The sequence below is a fragment of the Strix aluco genome, chromosome 4 (genome assembly GCF_031877795.1).
Source record: "Strix aluco isolate bStrAlu1 chromosome 4, bStrAlu1.hap1, whole genome shotgun sequence".
Taxonomy (NCBI): domain Eukaryota; kingdom Metazoa; phylum Chordata; class Aves; order Strigiformes; family Strigidae; genus Strix; species Strix aluco.
In genome coordinates, this window is record NC_133934.1 from 68406287 (window position 1) to 68433416 (window position 27130).

Consider the following 27130-nt stretch of genomic DNA (forward strand, 5'->3'; position numbering starts at 1 on the left):
GAGGCAATGCTGTGCTGGTGGTGTAAATTATGCAGTCCAATCTCAGGAAGGCTGCGGGAAAGACAGTCTATCAAAATGCCATTACACGGCGCGCACAGCTTGCTGCTGCTGGTGGCCAGGCAAGCAGGTAGCTTCAGACTCTGTTTAATGACAAATTTAATGATAGACTCCTGAAGAATTACTGTTGATTACTCTTCTCATATTTGTTTCAACCTTTTTCCTTGTGGACACAGACGGGCACACAGCAACCCTGTTTTAAATCACCCTGCAGCTCTGTATGAAACAACTCAGAGCCAGCTGGAAATAGTCAGGTGTGGCTTTAAAGAGGAAAAAAAAATAGAAAAAGTATGTATATTAAAGAGCCAGATCACCTCTCAGGGGAAGGGGATGCATGTAGGGAGTTAGAAGGCCTTCGGGATGCCTGACATGTGCAGAGGCAACAATGCCTTTGGGGTCTGGGGGGAAGGCGAGATGGTGCTGTGCCCGTGCCTGTCCTGCCTACTGGGAAACTCCTGCTCTCCGGGATGATAGCCTCAGTATGGGAGAGAGGCAGCACGAAGGAGCCAAATAAGTGATTTAAGACCATTCTGCCAAAAAAACCCCCAAAAAGCAAAAGCTCAGGCACAAAATGTATCTTCAAATTCATGAGTTTCCTATTACTTTAGGTCCCAAATTCTTCACTTCCCAGGCAGTCCCTCGTATCATCTTTGCAGAAACAGAACTCTTTGTTACACCGTCCCTGCCTAGGACTTCATCCAAGGCAGGGGAAAAGAAGGAGGGTGGGATCACTGGCTCAGGGGACTCTGGGCTACTTCATATGGTTTTGAAAATTCTTAATGGAAAAGCACATATATACACATATATATGATAATGATGCCCATAGCATTGTGACCGTGAGAGAAAAGGGTATTTGAGCCATTGCATTTTAAGCGACAACATGGCTATTAAAAATTAAAGCTTTGTTTAATCCTGTAGAATGACAAATATTTTTTCCCTCATGGGAGAATCCTCCTCGCGCATCTGAACGAAGTAACTCTCGTTTGCTTTGCACTCTGTGTAATGGACAGCTTTGGGTGGGACATGAACAGCAATCCAGTTTAAGCCTTAACCTCCCCTATTTCCCTTCAAAAAAGGATAAGAAATCTATAGAACTTCATTAAGATGGTTTGATCCCAACAGGACTCTGGTCTATGGAGCAGCCCACTTGAAATTGCACCATCTCCCATCATAGAGTTCCCTTGAAACTTTATCATCGCTGTTCCCAGTGTGAAGTGTTGTTCTTTCATGGCCCCTTTGTATTCTGCAATCTGATCACTTCAGCTACTAAGAATAAATAGTCTGTGTTATCAGGGAATAAAAGCAGCTGCAGTATCCTAGGAGCTGTTTCTACTCAGAAAAGCATAAAGTTAGAAACTACCTTTTTCAAGATATTCGTATCTTTGTTATGATCCATTTTGGACCACGTATTCATTAATTTCAACACCAGCTGCAAATCCTAAAAGCATGTGTATCAAGTCAAAGGCATGCAGGGCTGTAAGTGTTTTCATGGGAATGTCTGACCCTGGGTGCGATAGGGTAGAGTTGGACCAGAAGAGATGTTGAGGTGGGTGTGATCCTGTCTCAGTAAGATCCTACTGACTTGAAGTAAACTTTGGATGAAGTCCAGGAGCATGTATATCACTGAGTCCACCAGACCAATTTCTCAAGGTGACTATTAATTAGACATAGAAGTATTTAAGCAAAGTTATGCTACTTTCCTCTGATATCTAATACTGATACATTGCGATTATTATTAAGACACAATTAGGAACATAGATTTCAAAATAATATCATCATCAGTGCTGTCAGGGTTTTTTTGTGGGTCTTTTTTAATTTCTGGGTTTTTTTTTTTTTTGAGGAGGAGGATTTTGCTGTAATGTTTTATGGATTTTTTTTTCCTCATTTTTCCTTTTTTCTAAATGATTTATGAACATCTCTGTCATTGTTTCATTCCTTCTGAAAAAGCTTTGTGTTTTGAAGAATCTGCAGCATGTCAGATTAAAGTGCAAATACCCACTTCAAGGTTCTAACAAGTTCTGTGCCACTAAGAGCCTTTGATTTTTGCATTTAATTATGTCTCATTGGATTATAATAATCCTATTCCTCCTTGTTTCTCAAACTCAGTTTTGCATACTTGTCTTGCACTTAATTAAAAGTGCCTCCTTTGCTGCTAGGCTGGTAGTGAAATTAAGGCTGACACACAGGGGAACTTTGTATCTGGAGGAATCTTATTTTTAACCTCTAAGACTCAGCACCTACAGGGCTTCTGGCAGGTGAACTTTTATTCTAATATTGTGGAATCTGACAAAAAACCAGCCCCATCTGCATTGCCAAAAGGTTGGATAAAGTTCCCTGGAGACCTGTCCCAGATGGTGCCCACCTTTCAAAGTGATTCAAAATCCGCAGTGCTGTACATCATTCAACTGGGTTTTGATCTTTAGACTTGTAATTGCAGGTGCACCCCAGGGCTCAGAAAATAAGGGGGAGTTGACATCAACCTGTGAGACCCAGAGGCTGTCAGGGTGCTGGGGTAGCAGAGCCTGGAGCACCTGGTTACTGGTGCTGGGGAAGCTGGTGGTGATCTGGCAGTCTTTGCTGGTCACAGTCCTTGTTGTGGGGTGAGTGGCTGAGCCACGGCCAGACCGTGGGACCATAGCCGCTTCCACAGGGCTCTGTGCTGGCTGAGCACTCAAGTTTTCCTCTGGCAAATCCTTTTAAAATATAGCATATAGCCATCGTACTAATCTTAATCAAGTCTCATTTCCTCATTTTCTTTCTGTAAATGTAAATACCATCTATTTCATATTGCTTAGTATAATGGTATCAGCCAGTAATGGTATACAATAATATGACTGCTATCAAAACATCTTGAAAGTTGTCAACTAACAACACATGTCACAAGGAATAGATGATTTTCAGTTTTCTTTTCTCCCCCCCCCCCCCCCCCCCCGACTTGGTCTGCTTCAGACATGCCCCTCTCAAATGACAATGGTTGAAATTCTCAGATTTGACTAGCAAGTTTTTAGGTACCTCAAGGGAAGCCAACTTTTCAAAAGTTTGGCATGCCTGCAGCTGCTCACACACACACAAAAAGGGCCATCTTGTTTTTTGGCTCCACATTTTTGTCTTCTGGGAGCGAAAATATATATATTTTGTCCCAGTTTCCATTCTTCCCTGTGTAAAGAAATACTCATCACAAGTCTAAAAAAAGTGAAAGGTTATTCTGGAAATCTGCTGTTAAACATTTGCAAGGTATTTAGAGGTGCAAAGAAAGAAAAAGTTGAATGCCATGCTAATTTCTAGTTAAATTTGGTGAAATTCTAATGTCTTGGAAGAGCTTTCTGTACCTCCCCTTTTTATTTTAACAGTAGCATTTTATGATTAGTGATGAGTTTTGTTTTGACCTTTTTTTTCACTATGAAAGCAGCTTCCTTAACAGAGATGGAAGAAGCAGCCCCATTTGATCTTTTTCTGACAGCCAGGTGCCTGGGACAGGAGGGTAGATCTGCTGGACTCTACATAAAGTATAAAAATTGGTGTGGAGATAAGAGAAAAAAAAAAATAATCTTTGGTCAATGCAGTGTCCAAACCAATGCCGCATTATGGAGAGGTCTCTGTGCTGGGCTGGGAGGAACAGAAAGTGTTTGGTATTTCTGCTGAATGCAGGATGCCTCAGTGGACAAGAAAATCACAGTTTTGGAAACACTGGGCTAAATCAGTGTATTGTGCAGCTCTGTTACAGTCAAATAAAGTTACAACAAGGAAAAATTTTGCCTCGTGCCTATATTCAGTGCTCTATGGAAAATATTGATTACAACCCATCCTACATAATGCCTGCATGGTACTATGAAATACATGGCATCAAATGCAGACAAAGATGGTAAAGTTATCTGATTTGTGTGTCTTGTAGATGCACCATTTACAGTGGTTTTGTCCAGCCAATATTCAATGTATATGAATGCATGGGAAAGACCCCAAAGATTTGAGAGAGATTTTATTTAGCTATTTCACAAAATCATACTAAAATATTTAGAATGCTCTCTTCAGAAAAATAATAACTAATGCAGCATAATAAGTAGCTCAGGTCAAGTACTTTCAAACAATTTTTGTCAGAGCTATATGCTAGATAGTGTTCTAGTATGTTAATTATATGAATAAAATGTTCTTGCATTACCCACCAACACAAAAAGTTGAGAGGAGACAAAGTAAAGAAAATGTACCTTTGGCATTATATATATCATTATATTTTGAGTTGGCAACTGCTTTGAGGCACAATACCTGACTTTGAGGTCTGTGTTATTTGTATCATCTAACTTATCTGGTAACTTTCAGCTGGGGCAGTTGAGAAAACTCTTTAAAATTTTGCTAGTACATGCAGTTATTTTCAGTTCTAATCATCTTTTTTCAGTTTTATTTCATTCATCTCTATTCAGCAGAGTGGATTTTCCTACATGGTCTATGACTCAAGACTCTTGAGTCACCCTGGCTTCTTGGGATCAGCCAAAGGATTTTAGGGTGTTACGCTGCTTATTCCCAAAGTGGTGATTTGGGATTTTTGAGATTATAATGCGGCTTTTTCCTTTGAGTCCTATTTTTTCTTTCCCGTAGTGCTAGAAGTGCAGATCTAGATGTGGTCCTCCTCTGCCCCAGCTGTACCCGTGGCCGCATGGCTGGGTTTTGAGGCTCCTCCAAGTTTTCAGGAGGCTCCTCCAAAACATTTCCAGCCTGATCTGACTGCTGTGCTGCAGGGATCCGATTATTGTGCTGGCTGTCATCTTTGATCTGGCAGCTAAGGGAAAGCATTTAAACTCTACCACTGTAATAATATTACGCTTTTATACCCCAAATGATTCCATCTTCAGAGAAGCATTTTTGAAATCAGATTTGAATTCCGACAGATTTTGATTATTTTGAGAAGCTGGTGAGTGATGGTGGGATTCATTGAGCTAATTACAGCGAGGCATACATAGTGTAGGTCTCACATTGGAAGGAGTAGAGCTTGATGGTGAAAACCAGCTTTGGCTTTCCTAGGAAGTCTACAACTGAAACACCCCTCTTGCAAGCTATCAGATGGGTCAGGACCTCCAGGGTTCTCCCTTGTCTGCAGCTCTACGTGTGATGCATGTCGTGGATCCCAGGAGCTCCTGTATCAATGGAAATACCTGGTGAAACTGCCCAGCTGATTTTGCTTCTGGCAGGCTGGCTCATGTCTGAAACCAGCTCCCTCCTCCAACACTGCGAAAACATTTAATAATATGGAGTATTTAATCATGGCAGTTGCTCCTCTGATCTAGTCCCTGTAAAAGTACCTCTTAAGATAGGACATCTAATTTGTCTGCCACTAAATTCCCTTTGCTGAGGACTTGTACTTCATGCTGCCAATTTTTTCCTACTCTCACTTGCTAAAATAATACATTGCACTTGCCTCTTAAATTAGACACAAGCTTAACCTTCTAACAAAGTTCACGAAGCCTGTTTGCTGTGAGGATAGATTCAAATATGCTTTTTTATTTGGGAAATGCCACACGTATCAGGTCTGTCAGCTGGCTTTAACGTGACAATTAGGGGGCTTGGTTTTCCTGAGCCTGTTTCCTAGGACTCAAGACTTTTTCTTTACTGTAGACAAAATCGTCTCTCCAAGAAGTGCTTTCTGTTTCAGGATGTGTTAGTCATTTCCTTTTCATTATGGATTTCAAAAATTTCTTGCTGGTTTTATGGTCTCCTCTTCATTAACACATCTCTAACTATGGTACTGATTAATAGCAATGCAGCAAAGGAAGTGACTAGTCCAAACTGGATCTCCTAGCTTTCTGACTCAGGTGTGAGAAGATATTTTCTTGCAGTGCTCAGTCTCTGCAGGTCATGGGAAAGATTTCTGTAACCCAGACACCTGAAACTGTAGCATTTTTCTTTGCCCTTTTATTACACAGAAGAAGGATGGGTATCTGTCCCAGAATTCAACTTGTCTTTTATTGGTAAAACAACAAAGCTGTGAAGGAATACATTATTAATATAATTAATCAACAGGTGGCAAATGAAAATGGCAGCCAAAATGAAATGGAATTATCTGTGGACAAACGAGTCATTTTAAATTGGCTCTAATCTTTATAATTGAAGGTGCAAGAGTGCAAAACTTATTATTGGAAGAAAACCAGAAAATGGATGTACTTAAGGTTGGGCATTTATGAAAGTAGTTTTATTGCACATTACCAAATTTTATAGTGTCTTCATTGTGTCAGTTTTAAGTGTTCAAAATTCTTCTTGTTTAATGAGTAAAATAAAAATGGATTTAATGTGCAAGTATTAAATAGGTCCATGGGAAAGACAAGTCTGCAAAGGATATTTCTACTTTAGTATTCAGTATTTTGTCAAATGATGTCTTATAGAAGACTAGGAAATAGAGAGAAAAGAGTGGGCTTTTGGTAAATGCTTAATTCTCCTCAGAGCTTAATTTACAGAATCGTGGAATGGTTTGGGTTGGAAGGGGCCTTAAAGATCATCTAGTTCCAACCCCCCTGCCATAAGCAGAGACACGTTCCACTAGACCAGGTTGCTCAAAGCCCCGTCCAACCTGGCCTGGAACACTTCCAGGGAGGGGGCAGCTACAACCTCTCTGGCTAACCTGTTTCAGTGCCTTACCACCCTCACAGTAAAGAATCTCTTCCTTGTATCTAATCTAAATCTACCCTTTTTCAGTTTAAAACCATTACCTCTTGTTCTATCCCTGTACCCCCTGATAAAGAGTCCCTTCCCAGCTTTCCTGTAGCCCCCTTTAAGTACTGGAAGTCCACTCTAAAGTCTCCCTGAAGCCTTCTCTTCTCCAGGCTGAACAACCCCAACTCTCTCAGCCTGTCCTCATAAGGGAGGTGCTGCAGCCCCCCAATCATCTTCATGGCCTCCTCTGGACCTGTTCGAGCCGGTCCCCCTTGGGGGCTCCAGACCTGGACACCCCACTGCAGGTGGGGTCTCACAAGAGCAGAGTAGAGGGGGAGAATCCCCTCCCTTGACCTGTTGGCCACACTTCTCTTGGTGCAGCCCAGGATACAGTTGGCTTTCAGGGCTGCAAGTGCACATTGCTGGCTCATAGTCAGTTTTCCATCCACTAATACCCCCAAGTCCTTCTCTGCAGGGCTGCTCTTAATCCACCTGTTGCCCAGCCTGTATTTGTGCTTGGAATTGCCTCAACCCATGTGCAGGACCTTGCACTTGGCCTTGTTGAACTTCATGAGGTTTGTATGGGCCTGCCTCTCAAGCCTGTCAAGGTCCTTCTGGATGGCATCCCTTCCCTCCAGCGTGTCTCTGGAGGTGGTTAATTCTCTGGGGTGGCCTTTCTGAAGGAGGACAAAAATTAATTTCTCATTTACAAAGAAACAGTATAATGACTGCCATGAAAATAGCATCGACAGGTCTGTATGCAGCTGTATCAGCAACTGACTGCAGCGAGAAGGGTGATGAATTTCACAGCATGTAGTTTTCTGACAATTTCTAAAAGCTCTAGTTTTCAGACAAGTCAGAGCAGTAAAGCCAGTGAGGTCTTTGTGTAAATTTTATAAACACAGCTGAAATTTCCAAGAGGACACCCAATTATCTTCCTTAACGATATTCCTTTAAAATAAGCATTTTTTTCTGATTTACATAATCACCTTCAGATTATTTTTCTGGTTTCTTCTTCTGTTCTAAGCTCATTTATTGACTCAACATGCAATAATCTGCTGGAGCAGAGGACCAGCTACAGCAGCTCTGTGCCAGCCCAGGGCATGAGCACATTCATTTTGGGGTTCAAAGAGTGTGAGTAGCTTTCTCTTACTAGTTGCAGCAGGAGGGTGGGTTCAACTTTTTCCTGTGGGATCACTGCTTGGCCGCCACACACCCCTCTCCAACAGGACTGGAGTGGATGTGGTTACTTGTGTATGATTCTGTGATTTTGGATGTTTTGTCTCATTGAACAATTTACCTCACTGCCTGATTAGTGGTTGGCTCCATTACGTGAATGTGTTAAGACTTAAGCAGGAGTACTTGGGGTTTATGAAAATATAGAGCTATTCTAGAAAAAAAAATCTGCAGTACTACAGAAACAATGATTTAGGATCTGCACTAAAACCTTCAGCTGCCAAGCAGGCTCCTGTGGTCGTAAAAATTCTCCATTATACAGATGTTTCCCACGCCAGAGCAAAAACACTGTTGCAAGATGTCACCAATATAAAACATGTCTGTCAAAATTTTGTATCTCAGCTTGTCCCATGTGGGGGGAAAAAAATTTGCTTCCTGTGAAATGGGCTTTAGAAAGACCATGACAACATGGTCTGTGTTATAGCACTTACACTATAGCTTCCTACAGTGATCCAGGCAAGCCTTGAAATATTTCTTCTTCAGCCAGACCTTTTGACATGGAGCGAAAGAAAAGAGGTGTCTTCCTGGCTGTGCATCTGACCTCTGGAAAAATGAGTTTTAGTGTTGTGCTAAGGTGCTTGTCCATTCTGATTGTCCTGGCTTCTTTGGATCATCTCCCTGTATCTTCCTAAGCTGGCAATATTTTTATCTTGAGGTATTGGATTCTATCTTTTAAGAAGATTGAAGGGAATTAAGTCTCCAGGCTCAACTCTCTTCTCTTCCAAGCAACTGACAAATTTTAGTATGTTCTGTGTGGCAGTTACTGGAAATAGCTGAAGTCTTCAGAGGATGAACCGGGATCCATAAAAATGTCCTTCCTACTTAAGATGACAATTTATAATTTAGTGGCAGCTCCCAAATTAATGATGGCAGATTTACACATGGTGTCATCCAACTCTGCCTTGCTTTATAACAGAGTAGCTTCCCTGAATTGGTACTGGACATCTGAACAATGGAAAAAAAGTGGAAATAATGCAGAAAATCTAGCAACATCAAAGAAAACCTCACCACACTCCTAGTACACATTTTCTTAATTAACTAGGATATTTAAAAGTAATTAAAGTGAGTATGGTTTAGGAAATGAAAGATGATGCTTATTTGGGAGTTTTGCGGTTTTTTTCCTCTGTGAAAGCTAGGAGCAGAAGAAATTAATACAGAAAGAAATTCAGTTGGTATTGAAATTTACAGGTGAAATAGTAGGTCTTGATGATGAGAAGTAGCCCTAAGGAGGGTGGGTAGGTAAGAAGAAATGGAGGGGAAACAGTCTACAGTATAGCAAGGAAGAAGACCTTTTAGGAGGAGAGAAAATGACAAATATCTAAGACAGAAAACTTTCTCCTTAAATAAAAAATTCATGAGCCCTGTGTATCTGTATAATAAACAAATATAAGTGAAGACTATTTCAATACATGTTTTTATTTTCTGGTATAAAATGCCCTTGCTTCAGTTCATACTGTTTTTTATTGCCATGTGCAGTACAGAAATCTCATGTAACAGTAGACGTGATAACTCTCAGTGACTTGCTAGGCTTTTGATCTCCTTCCCAACTCTGTGGAGCAGATCAGAGGGCCCCCTCACAGAAAGGGATCCACCTTCAGTCCATGGAATTAGACATGAGCATTAAGTAACCGCTCTGGTGACTTTTACATCTGGATACTGTATGGGGGGGTAATCACTCAATAACAAAGATACAGGCTGCCAAACATAGCCAAGGCACTAAATGTGAGACCTCTTAAATCATGAATTTGTGGTGTGCTGTTTTAAATGTGCCTTGGGCTGCTGGTTCCCTGCCTACCAATGAACCTGAGCAATAGTAAGTTTGGCTTTGGATCTCAATCTGAACGTCTCTCCAGCTACGTAGTGCATGGGGAATTTCATATCAATAAAATCACTGTGTTACTTCATTCCCTAGTCATCATGGGGTACCTGAAAGGTGATTTTTGCCCCATTTTTTTTTTTAAACCCAGATTGCTTATGAAATTTTAAACACTTCATATTGCAGAACAATTTTTCTTTGCTTACTTGGTGTGATTACACAAAGCTCTGCAGGAAGATGTGCTGTAACTACAATGTCGTTAAATAACATTTTCTGTTGGTGGGTTTATTCTCTCCTTCATGAGAATATTTAATTGTCATTGATGCTAATGGGAATTGTGTGTCTTTGGAGGGCATGCAGATTAATACTGAGATGATCTCCTGGCCAAGGCAAACACAGTGAAACAAAAACATAATAAAGAAAAATTCTGTAAATAAGTATCTTCCTCAGAGTAAGTCCTGTAAAAACTCATTTCCTCATATATCCAGCTCTTTCTTGTAGTTCAGATCATACAATGAAGGGAAGTTAAATTACCCAATAGGGAATGTGTCTTACAGATAAGTTCTTGCAAGACGGCAGAGCATACACCAGTTAGAAAAGTAGCAAGTACAAAGTCAGTTGAATGGCATGCAGTTATCTTCCAATTTATAAAGCGCATTTTTCAACCCCCATAGCATTTTATGGAATTGCAAGTTATATTAAGGAATCCCACTCCACCCACTGCTGACCTTCCTCTGGCTGAAAATAACCTCTGAAAAGAATCAGGATGATTCTAGCTACCAGCTCATAAAGCTAGTTGACCTTCTGTGATGAAAACAGATTTATGTATTAACATGTCACATTCCTATTCCGAAAGAAATAGGAGTACTATAAAACTAGTTCATGTTTGCTTAGAGTTAGATGCATCAGGACAAACGGCTTTGTAAACCCGAAGTGGCAGATATGGGTTTATTTGGATATTTTAAATGTTTTTCTCCCCACTCAACAGCTGCAGCTAACTGAAATGCAAATATCAATCTGGTTTCCCTAGGATGTCTTTAACTCTTCATGAATGGAAGTATAAGTCACATGTAGAACTCATTTCTGTAATTCTATAAATCAATTTCTAACTGGAGTTTGGATATTTACGTGCATGAAAAAGTGGTCTTCCTCTAATAAACTGCATATAGAAAATGCCATTTTTACAAATGGATGAGCTCAGAAGTTTATTTAGTGCTTCCAGGTTTCCAGTGGTCTGGGAGGGAAGAGTCTGATTCCAGAAGCTAGAAGGGAAAATACAAACCTTAATGAATTTAATAGAAGTGGTAAATTTTTGGAGAACTCAGCTATATTTTTACTAAATAAGGCTCAGGCAGGAAACTCAACTGAGCCTGGAAAGATTTCTGGTTTAGGCAAATATCATTCAGGTTCACTGGCAGGTTTCAGCCTCAATTTCCACATGGTTTCCTTTCCCACCCAGGGAATACAAAGGAAATACAAGAGGTGGCCAAGAAAGGACAGGGATCTGTGAATGACAGGAAAAAACTGGCTATATAGATTTTTTTTTTTTCAGTAATGTCTTCATTTAGATGTATAAAGGCATTTGGGATCCAAAGCAGCAGACAGGCAAATGTCTGTGAGGGCTTTTAAAAGTGCCTAACTGTCTGACTCAATTGATAACAAATAATGATGATAGAAAGCTGATTGCATTTTAGTTTCAAAGGGCCTACAAATATTTTTTTTTAAAAAACACACTTAAAGTCCTAAAATATTTTGAAAATTTTACCTAATATATCTCCCTTATCTGAAAGCATCAAGCAGATCTGGAAAGAAGCCAAAACTGGTATTAAGATGTCTGTAATGTCATTTCTAATTTGCTTAACGATAAAAGCTCTAGTGAGGCGTAATTTGCTATTCTGTAAGGTTTGTACTAAGAATCCCTGACTTTGATATGATTTAACCTCATTCTGACATAGATCTGTAAGACAAATGAATATTTTATAATAAAAAGTAGAAGCATCATGATATTTTAGGGGGAAAAAAAATCAGTAGCTGGTAATTCTGAGCGCATGGTTTGAGCCATCTTCCAGGCAATTTGCATCAGCTGAAATCAGGTCCTTTTAAGATTCCTCAAACAGACCAGAGGAAAAAACCTGGTGTGATAATTAGAGAAAGAGCTTACATGGGACTGTCCAAATCCCCACACCTCTCATTGAGTGCAGGCAGGTAATGCTTTTGAAAGGCAGGCCCATAAATGCATGTTATGCCACATAACAAACCTATAGGTGTCAGACTTGCCTGAATTAATGTTCCCTGCCCAGGAGGTGGGGGAGAAGGGAGGCAGAGGATGAGGTCAATGGCACTCCCAGCACTGGTGCAGCTGGAGTGGTAGATCCTATGGCATCAGGGCAGTTGTGTCGAGGATGGTGGAAAGCCTCGAGGAGTTGCTGAGGCAGGAGAGGGTGAGTCAGTGCACGACTTGAAATACATGGCAGAGGTTATTGAAGAGCAGATTTTGGCTCCCTTTGGAAGGGGGATTTAAGGAAAGAAGAAAAGCACTCTCTATAATACATCATCAGAAGTGTTTATTCTGTGCAGTGAGAAGAACCAATAATAAGGTGTGTGCACATCAATTTTTTTAAAACAATTCCAGCAAATACAGACTTTGACCTCCCTCACCGCCCTCCCAACAAAATTACTTTGAGTGATCAAAATTTATTTTGATTCCTTTTTCTTCAACACCAAGTATTTGTTCAACTGGATTTGCTGTTGTCATGTAGGAGGGGAAAGAATGAAAAAAAAAAAATAAAATAAAAGAGCTTGGGCAAGACTGTGAAGTTTTTCCTCAGCTCTATAAAGAAGATGTTTTGTTCTGAAATACTACAGAAATGATAATAAGTCTTATAAAAGTTATCCAGTCACTGGAGCACTGAACACTTCAGAATCTGTGTCACTTGCAAATCCTTATTTATTTTTGGTAGCTTTTCTAGATAGGATAGTAGTGAAGGAATCGTATCCATAGACAGGTCCACACCTTTGCAGTCACACTAAAAGGATGAACTGGAAAGAAAAAAGAGAAAAGAAAGACAATGTAAGAAATGTTGTCTGACAGGGAAATTCCTATCCCAAGAACATATGCTTATATAAAAATAGTCTCTGAAGCAACAATTCCTGGCAGATATATGCAGAGATGTATGAACTAATATAGTGATGGACAGACTAACTGTTAAAGCTAAGTTTCATGATCTGATATTGATGAGGATACATACAGTGAGGTGTTCATATGAGATTTCAGCTCTTTAAGAAAGAGAGTATCTACTGGTAAGAGGGAGATGGCACTGCAGTCCGAGAGATAAAAGGGCAAAGTTAAATTGCATGTGCAAAGAGAGCTTCTCCTGACACTAGCGGCGAAATTAATCTTACTTAACTACAATAAAATTAGACAGTCTCTGCTGATTTATGTACCTACGTTGTACCTGTTTTACACAGCCGTCACATGCTCACACAGCTATTACAAACATCAATTTTAAACCTATTATAAGCATAATTTGCTACTGATGGAAACTAAATTACTAGTTTGGACTTGATGTCTAACTTTAAGGTGGTCCATCTTAAGGGAAATATGCACCCTGCACCCAGATTATTCTCGGCCAGTCATTCTGGAGATGAACGATGTTCCCCCATCTCACGGGCTCTGCCCATTGCGTGCTTTTCAGATGCACTATGCTGGCTCAAAATTTAACATGAATGGGAAGGGAAAGGATGAGGGGGAAGGAAGAGGAGGAAACGTTCAGCTTCTGCTTTTCTATTCAGGGCATGTCCCCACTGCCTTATTATCACATCAGAGAGTCTGGACCCATGAGCACTTTCATTACACAACATTTTCTTCCCCCAAGAATTTATAATTCCACCATCTTAATTTGTTTTGGGGACACTCAGCAGTCTGGTTCCCTATCAAAGAGAAAATTTGTTTTATTAGAAAACATCTATGAGCAGTTAATCTGGCAACTTTATTTTAGACCTTGAGACGTCAATGCATAATTTAGAAGGTTTTGGATTCCATTCTGATTGCTTCTCGCTCAAAGACAACCTCAGTTATACAAACTTAGTTTTCTGAGGGCTGAAGTCCTGCCTTAATCATCAAATGTGCTGCCATAGATGCCTATGTCTGGCCCATAGGGTTTTCTGTTTTTTCTAGCCAGTGAGGTGGGAGGTTGGAGCAGAGACCAGAAGCGGTACAGCTCCATGGGATGCTGGAGATGGGGGACAGCTTGTAGCTCCAACCATGGCAGAATACTGACTGAGAGAGGTGGGGGGAAGAAATCACCACTCGGTAACAGAAATCAAACTAGTGATGGATTTCCAGCAGTGATACAGCTATGTGATGCTTGAACCACACAGATTATGCCTTGTGAAACTGGCTCTTGGAGGCCAAATGGGTCTGTTGGAATTAATAGGAAGACTCCCACTGGTCTCCATGGGCAGTAGGTCAGGTCTTCAGTGTGGCAAGGCACCTTCAAACCGCTGCAGAAATCCATAGTTCCAGGGGAATGGGAGCAAACTGCAGCTGCAGCCCTCCAGTATGTAAAACTCCTATTGATTTATAGCCTGCACCATATGGAGGTATTGTGGAGATGTATCCTGTAGCTTATGAATAGCGAAGAAGGGCCAGCATTATCTTTCCCAGCTACAGCCCCCTTGCCATGAATAAATGTTTCATTTTTATTGCATTTGTTTTGCTGGTCTTTAAGAATCCAAACAATTACATGGTCAGCAATATGAAAGGCATAAAGGAAATTGAGATCATTTACAGCTAGTTCACAAAGGCTCCTCTATAATACGGTGGTCCAGAGAAATCCTGTGTTGATGGGTTGTATTACAAGTGGAAGGAATGAAACTTTGAAATACTGTTATTTCATCTTTATATGACACATAATGAAATCAATTCAAATGTCAGTTTTCAATAGAACATGAGATCTCTTGGAAATGCGATGCCCATTCAAACTTAAAAAATAACAAGAAGGTATAAAAATATTCAGTGTGTTTTAAGGACACAATGATATTACACAGCTGAGAGTTGGAAAGACTTAACTCTTTTTTCTTCTAAATGAAAAAATAAGAACAAGAAATAATTTTCCAGATTTTATGGTATTTGTCTCATTTCCTTGAAAAACTTCTGAAACCAAACTAATGTTTATTTAGCTTTTAATCAAGAACTTATGAAATCATCTTTTAATTAATGATGAGCCAATTCTAATGCATCTTAAGAGATAAAATTTTATCAGATATTTGACTTAGGTATTATTCTCTGACCAAGACTCGTTTATCAAAAAATCTCATCAGACTAGTCATCTTTGGCATTATCAGTGCTAAAAATTAAAAGAGTGTGAATTTGCAACAAAGTACATAACTGACTTCCTGCCCGCTCCCCCTCCAAAAAATCCCACATAAAATTCTTTGTCATTTAGTTTGCCCTAGCACATTTTGAAGAGTCCTCCTGGTTGAAATATAAGAACTAGAAAAATTACTTCAGCAAAACAAAACAAAATCAAAACCTTCCCTCAGACCCTTGCAGCTCCCTCTCATCTTCAACAATCTGAGCTGTAAGATAAAATACCATCTCCTTTTCAGCTCACCTAATTTTAGATCTATACAGCTGAGCTCTTCCTCTGAATGTGTTGTCTATTGTCCTTTTACAATCAATAGAGAGGAAGAGGCAAGATTAATCTCACTCATTTAAGAAGTCTGCTTTGTGAGGAGATGAATAGTGTCCTAGAAGCGCTATTTCCCTTCATTGCTATAAAATAAAGTAGATGTCTCACTTATGGGAGATGAATCCCATTTCAATATTTAAAAGCAAGCCTGAGACTGGGCAATACTTGTCTTTTGGGCTTTCCTGTATGTTCATGTACACCCTTGTGTGAATAGGCTGGTGCAGCACTGGTAGGGTTGGGCATGTCATAATACTGCAGCAGCCAGCAGTGTCTGGGCAGGGGGTACCTGCCCTTGTCCTATTCCCACCTTTGCTGTGGGTCGTCTTGAAGAAGGAGCAAGGGCTAACGTGAACAGTAGGAGCACAAGGGGCCATGCAGGGACTTGGTGCTGGTTGTACCTAGGCCTCTCCTCTGTGTAACCCTGTGGGTTGTGTGTGCTGGACCAAGGAGGGCAGTGCTGGATCCTAGCATGGATGACGGACCTGGACCAGAGCACTGCTGGGACTGAGAAAAGGGCTGGAACGGTGTGGAGAGAGGAAGCAGCCAGGCACGTTCAGATTGGCAGTGGTGGAGAAAAGTGATAGAGGCCTGGTGAGGGGAAACACTGTGGAGGGAGGTGGGTCCAGAGGATGCTCACTGGCAAGTGCCACCGTTGCTGAGCTGGGAGTAGGATGGGTGGCACCAGTATAGCTCTGGGAAGCACTGGGCTTGTCAATCCAAAATAAGCTGCTGTCATGGTCCTGGTGGACAGTGTCATGATTTAGGAGTTTCTAAGATAGATATCTACATGTATCAACTAGTTTGAAGCCTAAGATAATTTAAGAGCTCTTGAATACCACAGTCTACGATGTGCACTGATTTGTGCTCCCTGAGGCTAGTCTGTGCTCCCTGAGCTCCACTCTCACTAGTCTGAATTCATGGTGCAACCCCATCATCCAGTTCTGTCTCCTGAGCTAGGAGGTAATGATCAAACTCATGGGGAGGGGAAAGCACAAAGCCTCTGCAGCACCTGATATGGCTTGTGCCTAGGAAGTAACATGAGGAAGTTTGAAAGCTAAAATCTACTCCATTTTATGCTGCATAAAGAACATGTAGAAAATCTTTGCCGGTTATAATTTTCTTGAGAAAGTGTTACAAGGCTAAAATGCTTAAATGGTATTTGTGCCCTCAGCTTAAATTTCCCAGCGAGTTTCTGCCCAGTCTTGTCAACCTTGCCCACACAGACCTGAGAAGAACGCATGGTTCATAATATCATATTTTTGGTAAACCACCCTTTCATTTACCTATGGGCACAAAAAGCAGATATTTAAAACTAAGTGTATGACTGATCTAGATATACAGTAGGTAGATATGCAGGCATAAAAAAATATGCATCATATATGTAATATGTGATATATAGTGGATATGCTTGTCCTTTCAACTCCATTAATGTCTATTCTTCAACAGATTTATTCTTCAACAGATTGTAGGGTTTTTTTAAAAACCTTAACAAATACCTTTGGTCATTAAAGATTTTTTCTGTAATAGCTTGCAGACAGAGACCCTAAATGACTAATTCAATCTCTTACTTTGAAGGCTTCAGAGCAAAAACATTGTTTTCCAGATAGAAACAAAATCATGGATACTAGGTTATTGTCAGTATGCTTCTTGCATGGCCTGCTTAGATTTTAAAAGGTTTTGATAGTATTTTAAGGAGTCCTATGGCATTAAGACAAAATATTTGATATGATTTCACATCTCAGAGTTCTGTCCCAGCTAGTGTAGGAACCCAAGAGATGCAATGAAAAACCTTATCAGGGTAGCAGTGTAGCCATGTCCAAAAGACAGGCAATGGATTTCACTGAGATCTGGAAGGAGGAGGGCCACCTCGCTGCTTGCACCTCAACAGCCCACACAACTCCAGTAAATCAGGATATATCTTGTTGTGAAGGGAAAAAAAAACCACCAACAACAGAAGAAAGAACACAGGCTGTCATCAGTTATTACAAGAATCCCAGGGAAGCAGGTTAGGTGAGAATTTAGTTCACCTCTTTCTATGGAGAAAACAGTGATGGTGCATTAACACTACATATATCTTAACCATTAGGGATCTGACTGCAAAGTGCTGAATATTCCCCTATAAAATATTAGGAAAACTTGCAGAGTTGGGGGAAAAAACAGCAAAAACAAACTTGGAAAAACCCCGGTGGATGACCAACCTCACAGTCCAGCGAGAGATGTTCCCATCCTTGGCTCGTGTCCTGACAGACTGCAACTTGCCATGTACACTGAAGTCAATCCGTCTTACACACAGTTTCTGGTACTTCCTGGTGAACAGAGGAACTAGGCTATGCACAAATCCTGGTCTGGATAAAAAGTAATGCCGTGTAGCTCTGTTTTATTTCCTGGAAGCTGACAAAAGGGGTTGATGCTAAAAACTGTCAGCACGTGCATATAAACAGTTATCGGGATTGTTTTGGGTTTTTTTTATTCTTTTGTGGTTTTGGTTGGTTGGTTTTTTTTTTCAACAGAAAGAGCGTTATTCATGAGGTCCTCTACTGACGATCACAAGTGAGTCGGAGAAGCAAGGGGTTTGAAGGTGAAGGAAATTGTTCTTATTTGGGTCCCCCGCCCTTGCGTGCTACCTGACCTTCTGCAGCTCCTGTCTCAGCCAGGAGGGCAGGGGCTGTCCCAGCCTGTGCAGCAGCTTGGACAACTCCACGTTGTGGTCTCTGTAGTAGCTTGACAGAAACGCTCGAGACTGAGAAAGGGGAAAAAAACCACAACAACAGTCAAAAAAGTAAACCCATGTGACGGCAGATTTCAGCAGATGCTCCCGCCTGAGAGCTATGCACTGCTCCCAGAGAGGGGCTCTTAAGAGGGGGCAATTAATCTCCTGTCATTCAAAGCTCATTAAAAGTTTCTGATTTTTAAAAATATTAACCCAGTGAAAATTAAAAAAAAAAAAAAAAATCAGTGTGTTTATTTTACAAATCAAACACAGGGTCAATATGAAAAAATATTACCTTAAATCTCTACTTTACAAATCAAACACAGGGTCATTATTAAAAAATATGACCTTAAATCTCTGGAAAGTCCTTACCTCTTGGTCCATTGGTGGGTATTTTCGACCTTTGCTTTTTCCTAGGCACTTTGTTTTCCCTCCTTCCAATAACTGGCACCAAAAGCCTTTCTGAGGGTCAAACCTATAGAGGATTATATTTTTTGAAAAATCTCACTGCAGAAGAATCTCTCAGCTACTAAGACATCAGTGTTAGCCAACAATTACTGCTGCATACATTTCTCTAGATGACTGAAATACTGAGAACAGAGTGGGAAACAACTTTCCTCTCTTGTGAAAGCTCTGGGAATTTATTTTTTCCACAAACTTGCCTTGGGAGTGGCCCAAGGCGAGAAATTTTTCACATTGTGCTTTATCTACACTAGCTAATTTTTATTCTACTTGTCCAGCATGTAAGGTCCAAGTTTTAAACACTGATCTATAGGATGCCAGTCAAGGTCCTGAGCCTCAGCCTCAAGAATCTTACACAGCCCCATCCAGACTGTGACTCATATTTTATTGTCTCATATTGGTTTTGGTCAGAGATTTTGTTCATGTCATACTGCTCCATGTATCCCTGTGGGATGCTAAAGTTTTGATCAATTCACACTAGAACAAGGAACATTTTGTGGAAAAAATTACTGATCAACTCTTTTCCTGGAATTAGATGTGCTATATTCTCAAGGACATTATCAGCTGTGCTCAAGGAATGCTCTCCATGTGACCAGTTGGAGCTCTTGCTGTTGTAGGTCAGCACTGTCAAGGTGAGAGGGGATAAAAAAGGCAAGTGGATCTACCTGCTGACTTCAACAGGCATAGACTCAATCCCTAAATCCATTTATACAGACTTATTGCTTGACTATGAAACGATGAGAAATATAATATTGAAATGTTTTATGTTGATTTTTGAGTGAAATAAGTAGCATTCAGCTCTACTGAAAGAACTACTGGTTGGTTGTTGATAATTTAACTGTACCTGAGAAGCTGGTTGTTCCATATCATTAGATCTAAATACCATTTTCATTCCAAAAATGGCATTATAGCATAAACACTGTCTTAGCATTCTTATCTGAAATATGCAATTTGATTTTGATGTCTAAAATTTGAAGATATAGGAATTTTAGATTAAGGCTTTAAAACATGTACTCACTAAGGAATGAACAACATGCAGCGTTAAGTTTTGAATTTATTGCTATGGGACTTGCAGCATGCATAAAACATTGAAAAGGTTCACATTTCTGCTATTCAGCAGATGTTTGAAAAGGATGAAGTATAATTGGCTGGAACACAGAGTTAATTAGTTACAGACTACCTTTTTGCCCTGGGTCTATCTATATGACACAGGTGCACCTGCAATTTGCTTCTGTACATAAGTGAACTAATTTCTGGAGAAGGGTGAAGCTTCTTTGCATTTTTTTTTCCTTGCCCAGTCTTTTATTGCAGGTCTGACCCTTGTTTCCTGAATTGCCTCAGTAGCTGTACCAATTAAAAATAAATAAATCATTGATTAAATGGATATATCGATGATAGATTAATTCCTACTTTGGCCTTTTCCATCTGCTCATTGCATGGTGAAGTACTTCAGCTGGCTTGCACTAATTTCCCAAGAGAAGCAGCAATATAGTGTGCTGGGTAAAAAGAAACCCGAAAACAATATTTCTGCCTCAAAAGGAGCATATTGAACATTATTAAGAGAATGTGCAAATTTGGGTAGGGGAAAAGAGGGTAAGACAGCTCAGGCTGAATTCAACTCGTTGCGTTCAGGTATTACGAAACTCTCAGGACTCCTGAAAACGTAACTGGGCACAATGGAAGTAGCTATTTAAAAATAGTGATAGCCGTAAGGCTAAAGTTACAAGGGAGCTTTTTAAAGCACTCGGAAGAAACCTTTCCTCCAGGATGGGTTATCTTTTCTTCCTTTGCAGAGTAGGCCTGTGGGAGATGCAGGGTTGAACCTGGACACCTGTACACCCACCCCACCTCTCATGAAGTCTGTACCCTCTGCTAGATGTGGGGAGGGTGCCTGCAAGGGCAGGGCTAAACAATGCCACCACGAGGATCTTTCTCTTGCTCTCTGACAAAATGTAGCAGCACTCCAAGAGAAAACATTTACTTAAGCATGCTCCCCTAACCCTGTCTTTTCCTTTCCCTCCTGCTGTTCACATGAGGGAAAATGGGGGAAATCTGCCCTGGGAGGCTGGATGTGGAGCTGCCTCTCTAAGCAGAGCATGGTGTGATGAGCCGGGCTGGAGGTAGCGGCATTTTAGCTGCCCTTTGCCAAAGCCAAGCTCCGTTCTGGCTCTCTCCTTTGCTGTCTGCTGAAAAAACACAAAGGAAGAAATGAACCACTGGCCCACTCTACCCCAGACCTGAGTCATCTGAGGATGTTGGGCATGAAATGCATCTTCCTAGCAGTCAGTAGAGCTTCGGTAGGGCTATCCTGTGATTAAAAGGAAAAGTCTTCTATAACTTTAGTCCCTTGTGTCCTAGGTTTCTGTTCATTAAGTTCAGATACTTAAAAATTTTAGCCTCTCAGTCACTCCTTGTGAAAACTAGTGGGTGGAGGAGAGGTGGGACATATCTTTCCAGTGCCGTAGTGGGAATTCATGAAGACCACTGACTAGTTTCCCTCTCCTAGCACTTTGTGTGGGAATCCCAATGTCTTTCTATTGATGGCACTATGTGTAAAAGCTTTGCAACATTAGTTAATTTTCCCCTTTTGTTTTCACTACTCTAATAAAAAGTGCAGATCATAGAATCATAGAATCACAGAATAGTTTGGAGGAGAAGGGACAGTTAGAGGTCATCTAGTCCAACCCTGCTGCAATGAGCAGGGACATCTGCAACTGCTCAGAGCCCCATCCAACCTGGCCTTGAATGTTTCCAGGGAGGGGCATCTACCACTTCTCTGGGCAGCCTGGGCCAGTGCTTCACCACCCTCATGGTAAAAAAATTCTTCCTTATATCTAGTTTGAATCCAGGTTCTCTTTAGTAGTGTGTGCAAGAAGTGACAACCTAGTTGCCTGTCTCAGCTGTGGCTCTGTACTAACCTGGCATGATGTGCACTTCTCTCCAGATGCCCGAGCCCTGCCTCTGTCCCCCCTCTGCTCTCTTTCCATGGCTCTGATTAGTACCGTCCTGCCTGGGTTGATTTTACTCTCCTATAAGACATTCATGTAATTACTCAGGGTGATGAACCTGTTGCTCACTAGTGTTTGCAGGACTGAGTCCTTAGGCTGCTTTGTGACAACTTTAAAAATGTGTGCTATACAGTTATTAAGCAGTAATGACTAGGATCAATCCTATGCAATCTTTTTTACTTTGACAGTCCTACCATAAAGCAACTACATTGTTTAATGCATTTTTCTCTTCCATCCTAAATTTGTACAGAAGTGTGTACTTATACAGAACATTTGCATTCTTGATGCCTCTAAACAGTGATTGCATAATTTTATAGATCTGTTTACAATCCATTTTTCCTGTCCAAACAAATATGAGAGGCCAAATTTTTTCCTGGTGTATGACTCCACTGACTTTAATTTAGTTACAGAAAGGAAGATATATGTATGTGGGTGTGTATTTTTAAAAACCTAGCAGAAGGCACTGCAGATGTGCGGCAGAAGTTGTTCAAACATCAGTAGTTCAGCTGTGTATTCAAACTCCTCCTCTATTTCATCTGCTTTGGAAACCAATGACTTAAAAAATGACATTCTGAAATCCAAAATTTTTCATCTAGAAAAAGATGTTGGCAGAGCAGCATTCTTAAGATCCAAGGAGCAGCAAGCACTCAACTTTCACTTTATGCCTATTATATAAATAACCATAACCCTCCCAGCGGAGTAAACATAAAATAATAATCATAAGCAGAGAGGAGGCAGCATGGTGTAGATGGAAAGTCTGTGGTCTCATTTTCCCACAGATTTCCTGGTACCAGCCTGCAGGGAAGGTGAGATATGGGCTTTTCTACTTCCCACCCCATGTGCGGGCTTGTGCTCTCTGCTTGCATGTTTTCTTGGAAAAACCTCCGCTGCAGTGCCAGGCTTCTCGGCCCACGGATGTCCCAAGGCTTGCCCAGCCCAGAGCTTCTGGCTGTAATGAGATGGTGCTCCTCATACGGAGAGGCTCAGTGCAAAAGCTTCTTACAATTTTCTGCCGGACTAAGAGAAATTCAGCCCACTCCCGCCCCTGTAGATACTCTGCCTTCCTGCAGGGAATTGAGAAATGTCAAAGGGAGAGTGCCACACAGGCCAGTAATCCCCTTTTGTGGGGAAAGCTTCACCCTCTGGGTAGTGATGATGAGAAATGTGATCTGGGCTCACCACAGCTGCCTTTGCTAGATCCGAAACAAAGGCTGTGGGAAGTCAGTTCAAGGGCTTTCCCTAAGTTCACGGGACCTTGATTTGGGCTCCTGCAGAGCACCTGCAGTTTTGGTACTGAAACCCCAGGCTGCTCAGTCTGAGGATTTTGTGCTTCATATGCAAATATGAGTTTCTCCCCATGCTCCAGGTGCTGTGCTTAAGCCCAGCACTTCCAGGTTAGGAATCTGCTATTAGTAGCTGATGATTTTACCAAACTTTAAGTGTACAGACCAACTTTTTCTGTGCCATGTGTCTGGCTACTACCAGGTAAAAGGTCGGCAGAATTGTCTCAACCATATTTGAAAATGAGATTAGAGAATGATATATTTGGTCCACGTTAAAAGCAATCAAAGAAACCCTGCGACCAGATGAATCTTATCATACTGAGTGCAGTATCTAACCCAATCTCTGTCATTAGACTCCTATATGAAAGTGATAAAAACATTTAAGCCAAACTTTTCACACCTGCCACTAGTGGTCTTCAGCTTCTGGAGACTGTCATAAGGTTCAACAGTCTGATGTGCAAATGTGTGCTGAGCTCTTACATGCACAACTCACATCAACTGAATATACATTTTAAATAGTGCAGCAATGAAAGAAAAACTAGGTACTCCAAGAAAACAATTCCTGGGCATCTCTGATTGAACACTCAAACTTAGCAGACATTTTTTACACGAATCCGGGCCTTTGTTCTGCATCTCATACAAAATACTGAGCAGTCATTTGTTTTGTATGTTGTGCAAAGTAGTCTGCATGCAGAAATGTATGCCATCATGCAATTAAATTCTGCAATGTATTATATGTATGCAAGTTATCATTATCGTTGTATTGTGCTTTTTGTTTGTTTGCTTGTAATTAATGATCAAGTGATCTTGGTAAGAGGGGATGTACACTGTGATCCCATAGGGCACATAAAAAAGGAGAAGACTCACGTTAGAGCTTCGGAGTAATTATAATGAGGAGAGACTCCAAGAAACTTCTGCACTTCATCCATCACAGTAGCTGGGTCACTTCTTAGCTGCTGTCCATCAATAATAAGCAACTGTAGGGGTAAATATGCTAGCTATTTAGAAACAGGACTAAGATTAACGAAAGAATTATATTATTTCCCTTCTGTGACAACATGGATTTAAGTTAGCATGTGACTTTTTACAGTGCTAATAACAATCATATGGATGAATTTATTTTTAGATTTACATTTATTATGTTGAATTTGTATAGGTGAGCACCTTGTAACTTTGCATGTGCACATTGTTCAAATGCAAGAGTTAAATCTTACAAGCCAAACCCGAGCATCAGAACATTCTGAGAAAAAGAAAAGGAAGGAAAATAAAAATATTGTTGAGGTTTACAATGTGTCCATAGAAAATCTCGTATGGAATAAGAAAAATAACAAAAAGATCATATATATCTTAGAATTAAATGTTCAGAAACTAAACAATTACATGTTCAAAAGTGATATTGTGGCAATTTATTTGAAACTTACCACCAGCCTATCAACCGCATAGGCTTGCAAAATTGTCAGCAAAGGGGTTTTTTTGTTTTGTTTTTAATTAAAGATTGATGTGATGTAAAGGTACATTGACCTCCACAAGCAAATGTTAAGACAATGTATCAAAAGTCTACTGGAGTACCAAGCATATTACTAATAACTATTCTGGGCAGACGTGCTTTATATTTATTGTGAAGGCTTATTATGAATTATTAAGTTTTTGAGTGCACAGGCTGAGTGAATGCACATTACTGAGTGCCCATTAGTAAGCACTGTGAGTGCACTCTCTGTGTGCACCTTATTAAGAATGAGTGCATTTTGTTGTGTATCTTGTAAAATTAATCACTGTAACTATGAAACATGAGTGGTTACTGGTTTTACAAGAAATATGTCAATGTGCCCCTGAATGTTTAATAAGAGGGCTGCACTCACTTTCTGCTATGGCAGGAGGAGAGAAATCTCGCTGAGAGGGGGCAGCAGCCCTGGGTGAGGGCAGAGAAGGAGCACAGGTAAAGGGGCATGAAATGTTTGGCACCCTTTGCACGCTCCAAATTTGCCAGGATGGCCCCTTCTCCTTTGGAGAAATAAGTTGGGATGTGGTAGCCAATGAAGAGATGTGCCCTGTTTGCTCCTAGGGCAGTACTGCCTGGGGATGGCCCTTGCTGCAAGCTCAGCTGCTTTGTGCAGTATCCCTTCCCCATTTATGAAAGAGTAGAAAGGCCAGAGATGAAATCAGAAAGTAAATGACTAACTGAGACTTTCTTCTTTCTCCTGGAAATGGGTTTGACCTGCTTCTCCTCTTTGTAGTACAGCTAAGACTGTATAAAAAAGAAAAGTGAGGATTGCAAAAAGACAGAGCTTCTACTTCTTTTTGTTTTTTCAGGTCCCTGACTAAATAGACAACACTCAGTTCTACCTCCTTTCAGCAAAATTCTGTCCCATATAGAACAATCTCTGGAGATACTTGTTCATTATACTTGCTCATTAAATACACTTTTACAACTTTTTCTTACACTAGGTAGACATATGAACTGAGCTATGGACCACTGTGAAGAGTGCCCATGCATATATTTTGTAGTACTAAAAAGTTTACTTGAGGTTTATGTCTGTAAACAATTTTTGGGAATATTCTTTAGATCTATGTGTTTACATATATTTTTCATGGGAAAGATTATAAAAGACAATTCAATAAAACATCTGAAGGAAGATGGGGCAAAAGAAGGAATTTCTGCTCTAGCACTGAGAAAGACTAATTCCATATCAGGATCAAACAAATGTGAAATTTTCTATGAAAGGAAGTGAGTGGGAAGTGGAATGAAATTACTTTTTAGAAAAAGCCCTGGCATTTTCTAAATTAATTTGTCATACCTTCCCACAATGTCTCATGCTGCAGCTGCTTGTTTCTTGGGACCCAGAAGCTGAGTATGGACACAGTTCATAACATTTTCCTGTTGCATCTTTTCCATCAGAAGACAGAAAAATCAACATGCTTCTGCCAGATATCCTGCTCTTTTCAAATCTGCATTTCCTAACAGCTCAGAGTTGCAGTGGGAAATATACCATCACCTCTAATGATGAGGCCATACTCATTTTGAGACTTTCCAAGTTGATGAGCTTAGTGAAACAACAGACTGGAAATTACCTGTGAAGCAGGGTAATGAGATAACCATCTTTCAATATGGACAGCGTACCATCCAGGTGTCAGGCATCTCTTCTGGAGAGTCCTTATCTCCAAGGGCGCCCAATGGCTGGACGTAATGACTTCATAAAAGTTGAATTTCAGGGCAGCGGGGTCCTCATGGGATCGCTGATGCTACCGGGAGATATTTAGACACATATCACAAGGATGTTGAAGATTAAGCTGTAAGCCTCCTGAGGGCTGCCAGGAGGGCTGTGCTGGCACAGCCAGATTGGCTGTAGCCCACAGGAGTCCCTCAGCTCCCCACCAGTGCCACTTCTGCCAGGTAGGAGCAGGGCAGGTGGCAAGGAAGCAGGATGGGGGCACCATTCAGTCAAGGGCCCTCCTGGGACAGCCAAATTCTGCCAAAGTAGGCACAATTTTTTTTTACTGCTTTGCATCTCACATTGGCAGTTGTAAAGGTGCAAATGAGATATCAAAAATGGTGTAAACTGCAGCCCTGGACCATGTTTTATTCCTTGCAGAACTCATAATAACAGTACCAGAAATGCTGTATTTTATGCTTATTGCAACATTATTAATTTGTGTCTGTTTTAACACTGCTTTTAGTATTTCCTTTATCTGTAGGACTACACCATATTTTTACACGTATGCTTAAACATCTCTTTAAAAATAGGTGTTTTTAAATAGTGCAGACATTATGGAAAGGTGTGGGCTCAGTAAAAGGCAAGAAAGAGCATTCTAGTTTCCTCAGAAAAACAGCAGGCTTTCTTTTGTTTCCAAGGAGAGAAAAAAAAAAAACCAGCTCTCCAGACACAGCTTTTTTTAACTCCTTGGAAACTTTAAAAGATGCTGCATACATTTGTACACCACTGCATATTGCTCAGCTTACGTGTTGAAGGATGGGATGAGGTACCAGATTCTCAGCATCAAGAGCTCTGATTTTCTAGCTAGGCCATGCTCATTTTCCCCCGTGTATCTCTCTGGGCGAGGAGCACTGTTTTTCCTCTATGCAGTGTCAGCTGTAATTGAGATTAAACTGTTTGTTTACAGCTGGTGGCAGCTCTGTGCTGAGAAGTTTCATCATTTATGACACTGGTGTCACAGATGCCAACTGCAAAACCTGGCATTCAGCATCCTTCCACTTCTACATGGTGAAAATG

At 40.7% G+C, this 27130-nt stretch overlaps 1 protein-coding gene across 1 annotated transcript in view; it reads right to left on the minus strand.

The window, feature by feature from the left end:
• Nucleotides 1-12292: 12292 nt before the first annotated feature.
• The window catches only part of NDST4 (N-deacetylase and N-sulfotransferase 4), a 108440-nt gene continuing 93602 nt past the window's right edge, over nucleotides 12293-27130 (minus strand). The window contains exons 11-16 of the mRNA XM_074823553.1: nucleotides 25971-26141; nucleotides 23769-23878; nucleotides 18521-18623; nucleotides 18068-18178; nucleotides 17637-17783; nucleotides 12293-12784 (exon numbers count right to left, since the gene is read on the minus strand). Coding sequence (XP_074679654.1) covers nucleotides 17766-17783; nucleotides 18068-18178; nucleotides 18521-18623; nucleotides 23769-23878; nucleotides 25971-26141 — 513 coding nt within the window. The 3' untranslated portion in view covers nucleotides 12293-12784; nucleotides 17637-17765. The remainder of the gene's footprint in view (nucleotides 12785-17636; nucleotides 17784-18067; nucleotides 18179-18520; nucleotides 18624-23768; nucleotides 23879-25970; nucleotides 26142-27130) is intronic.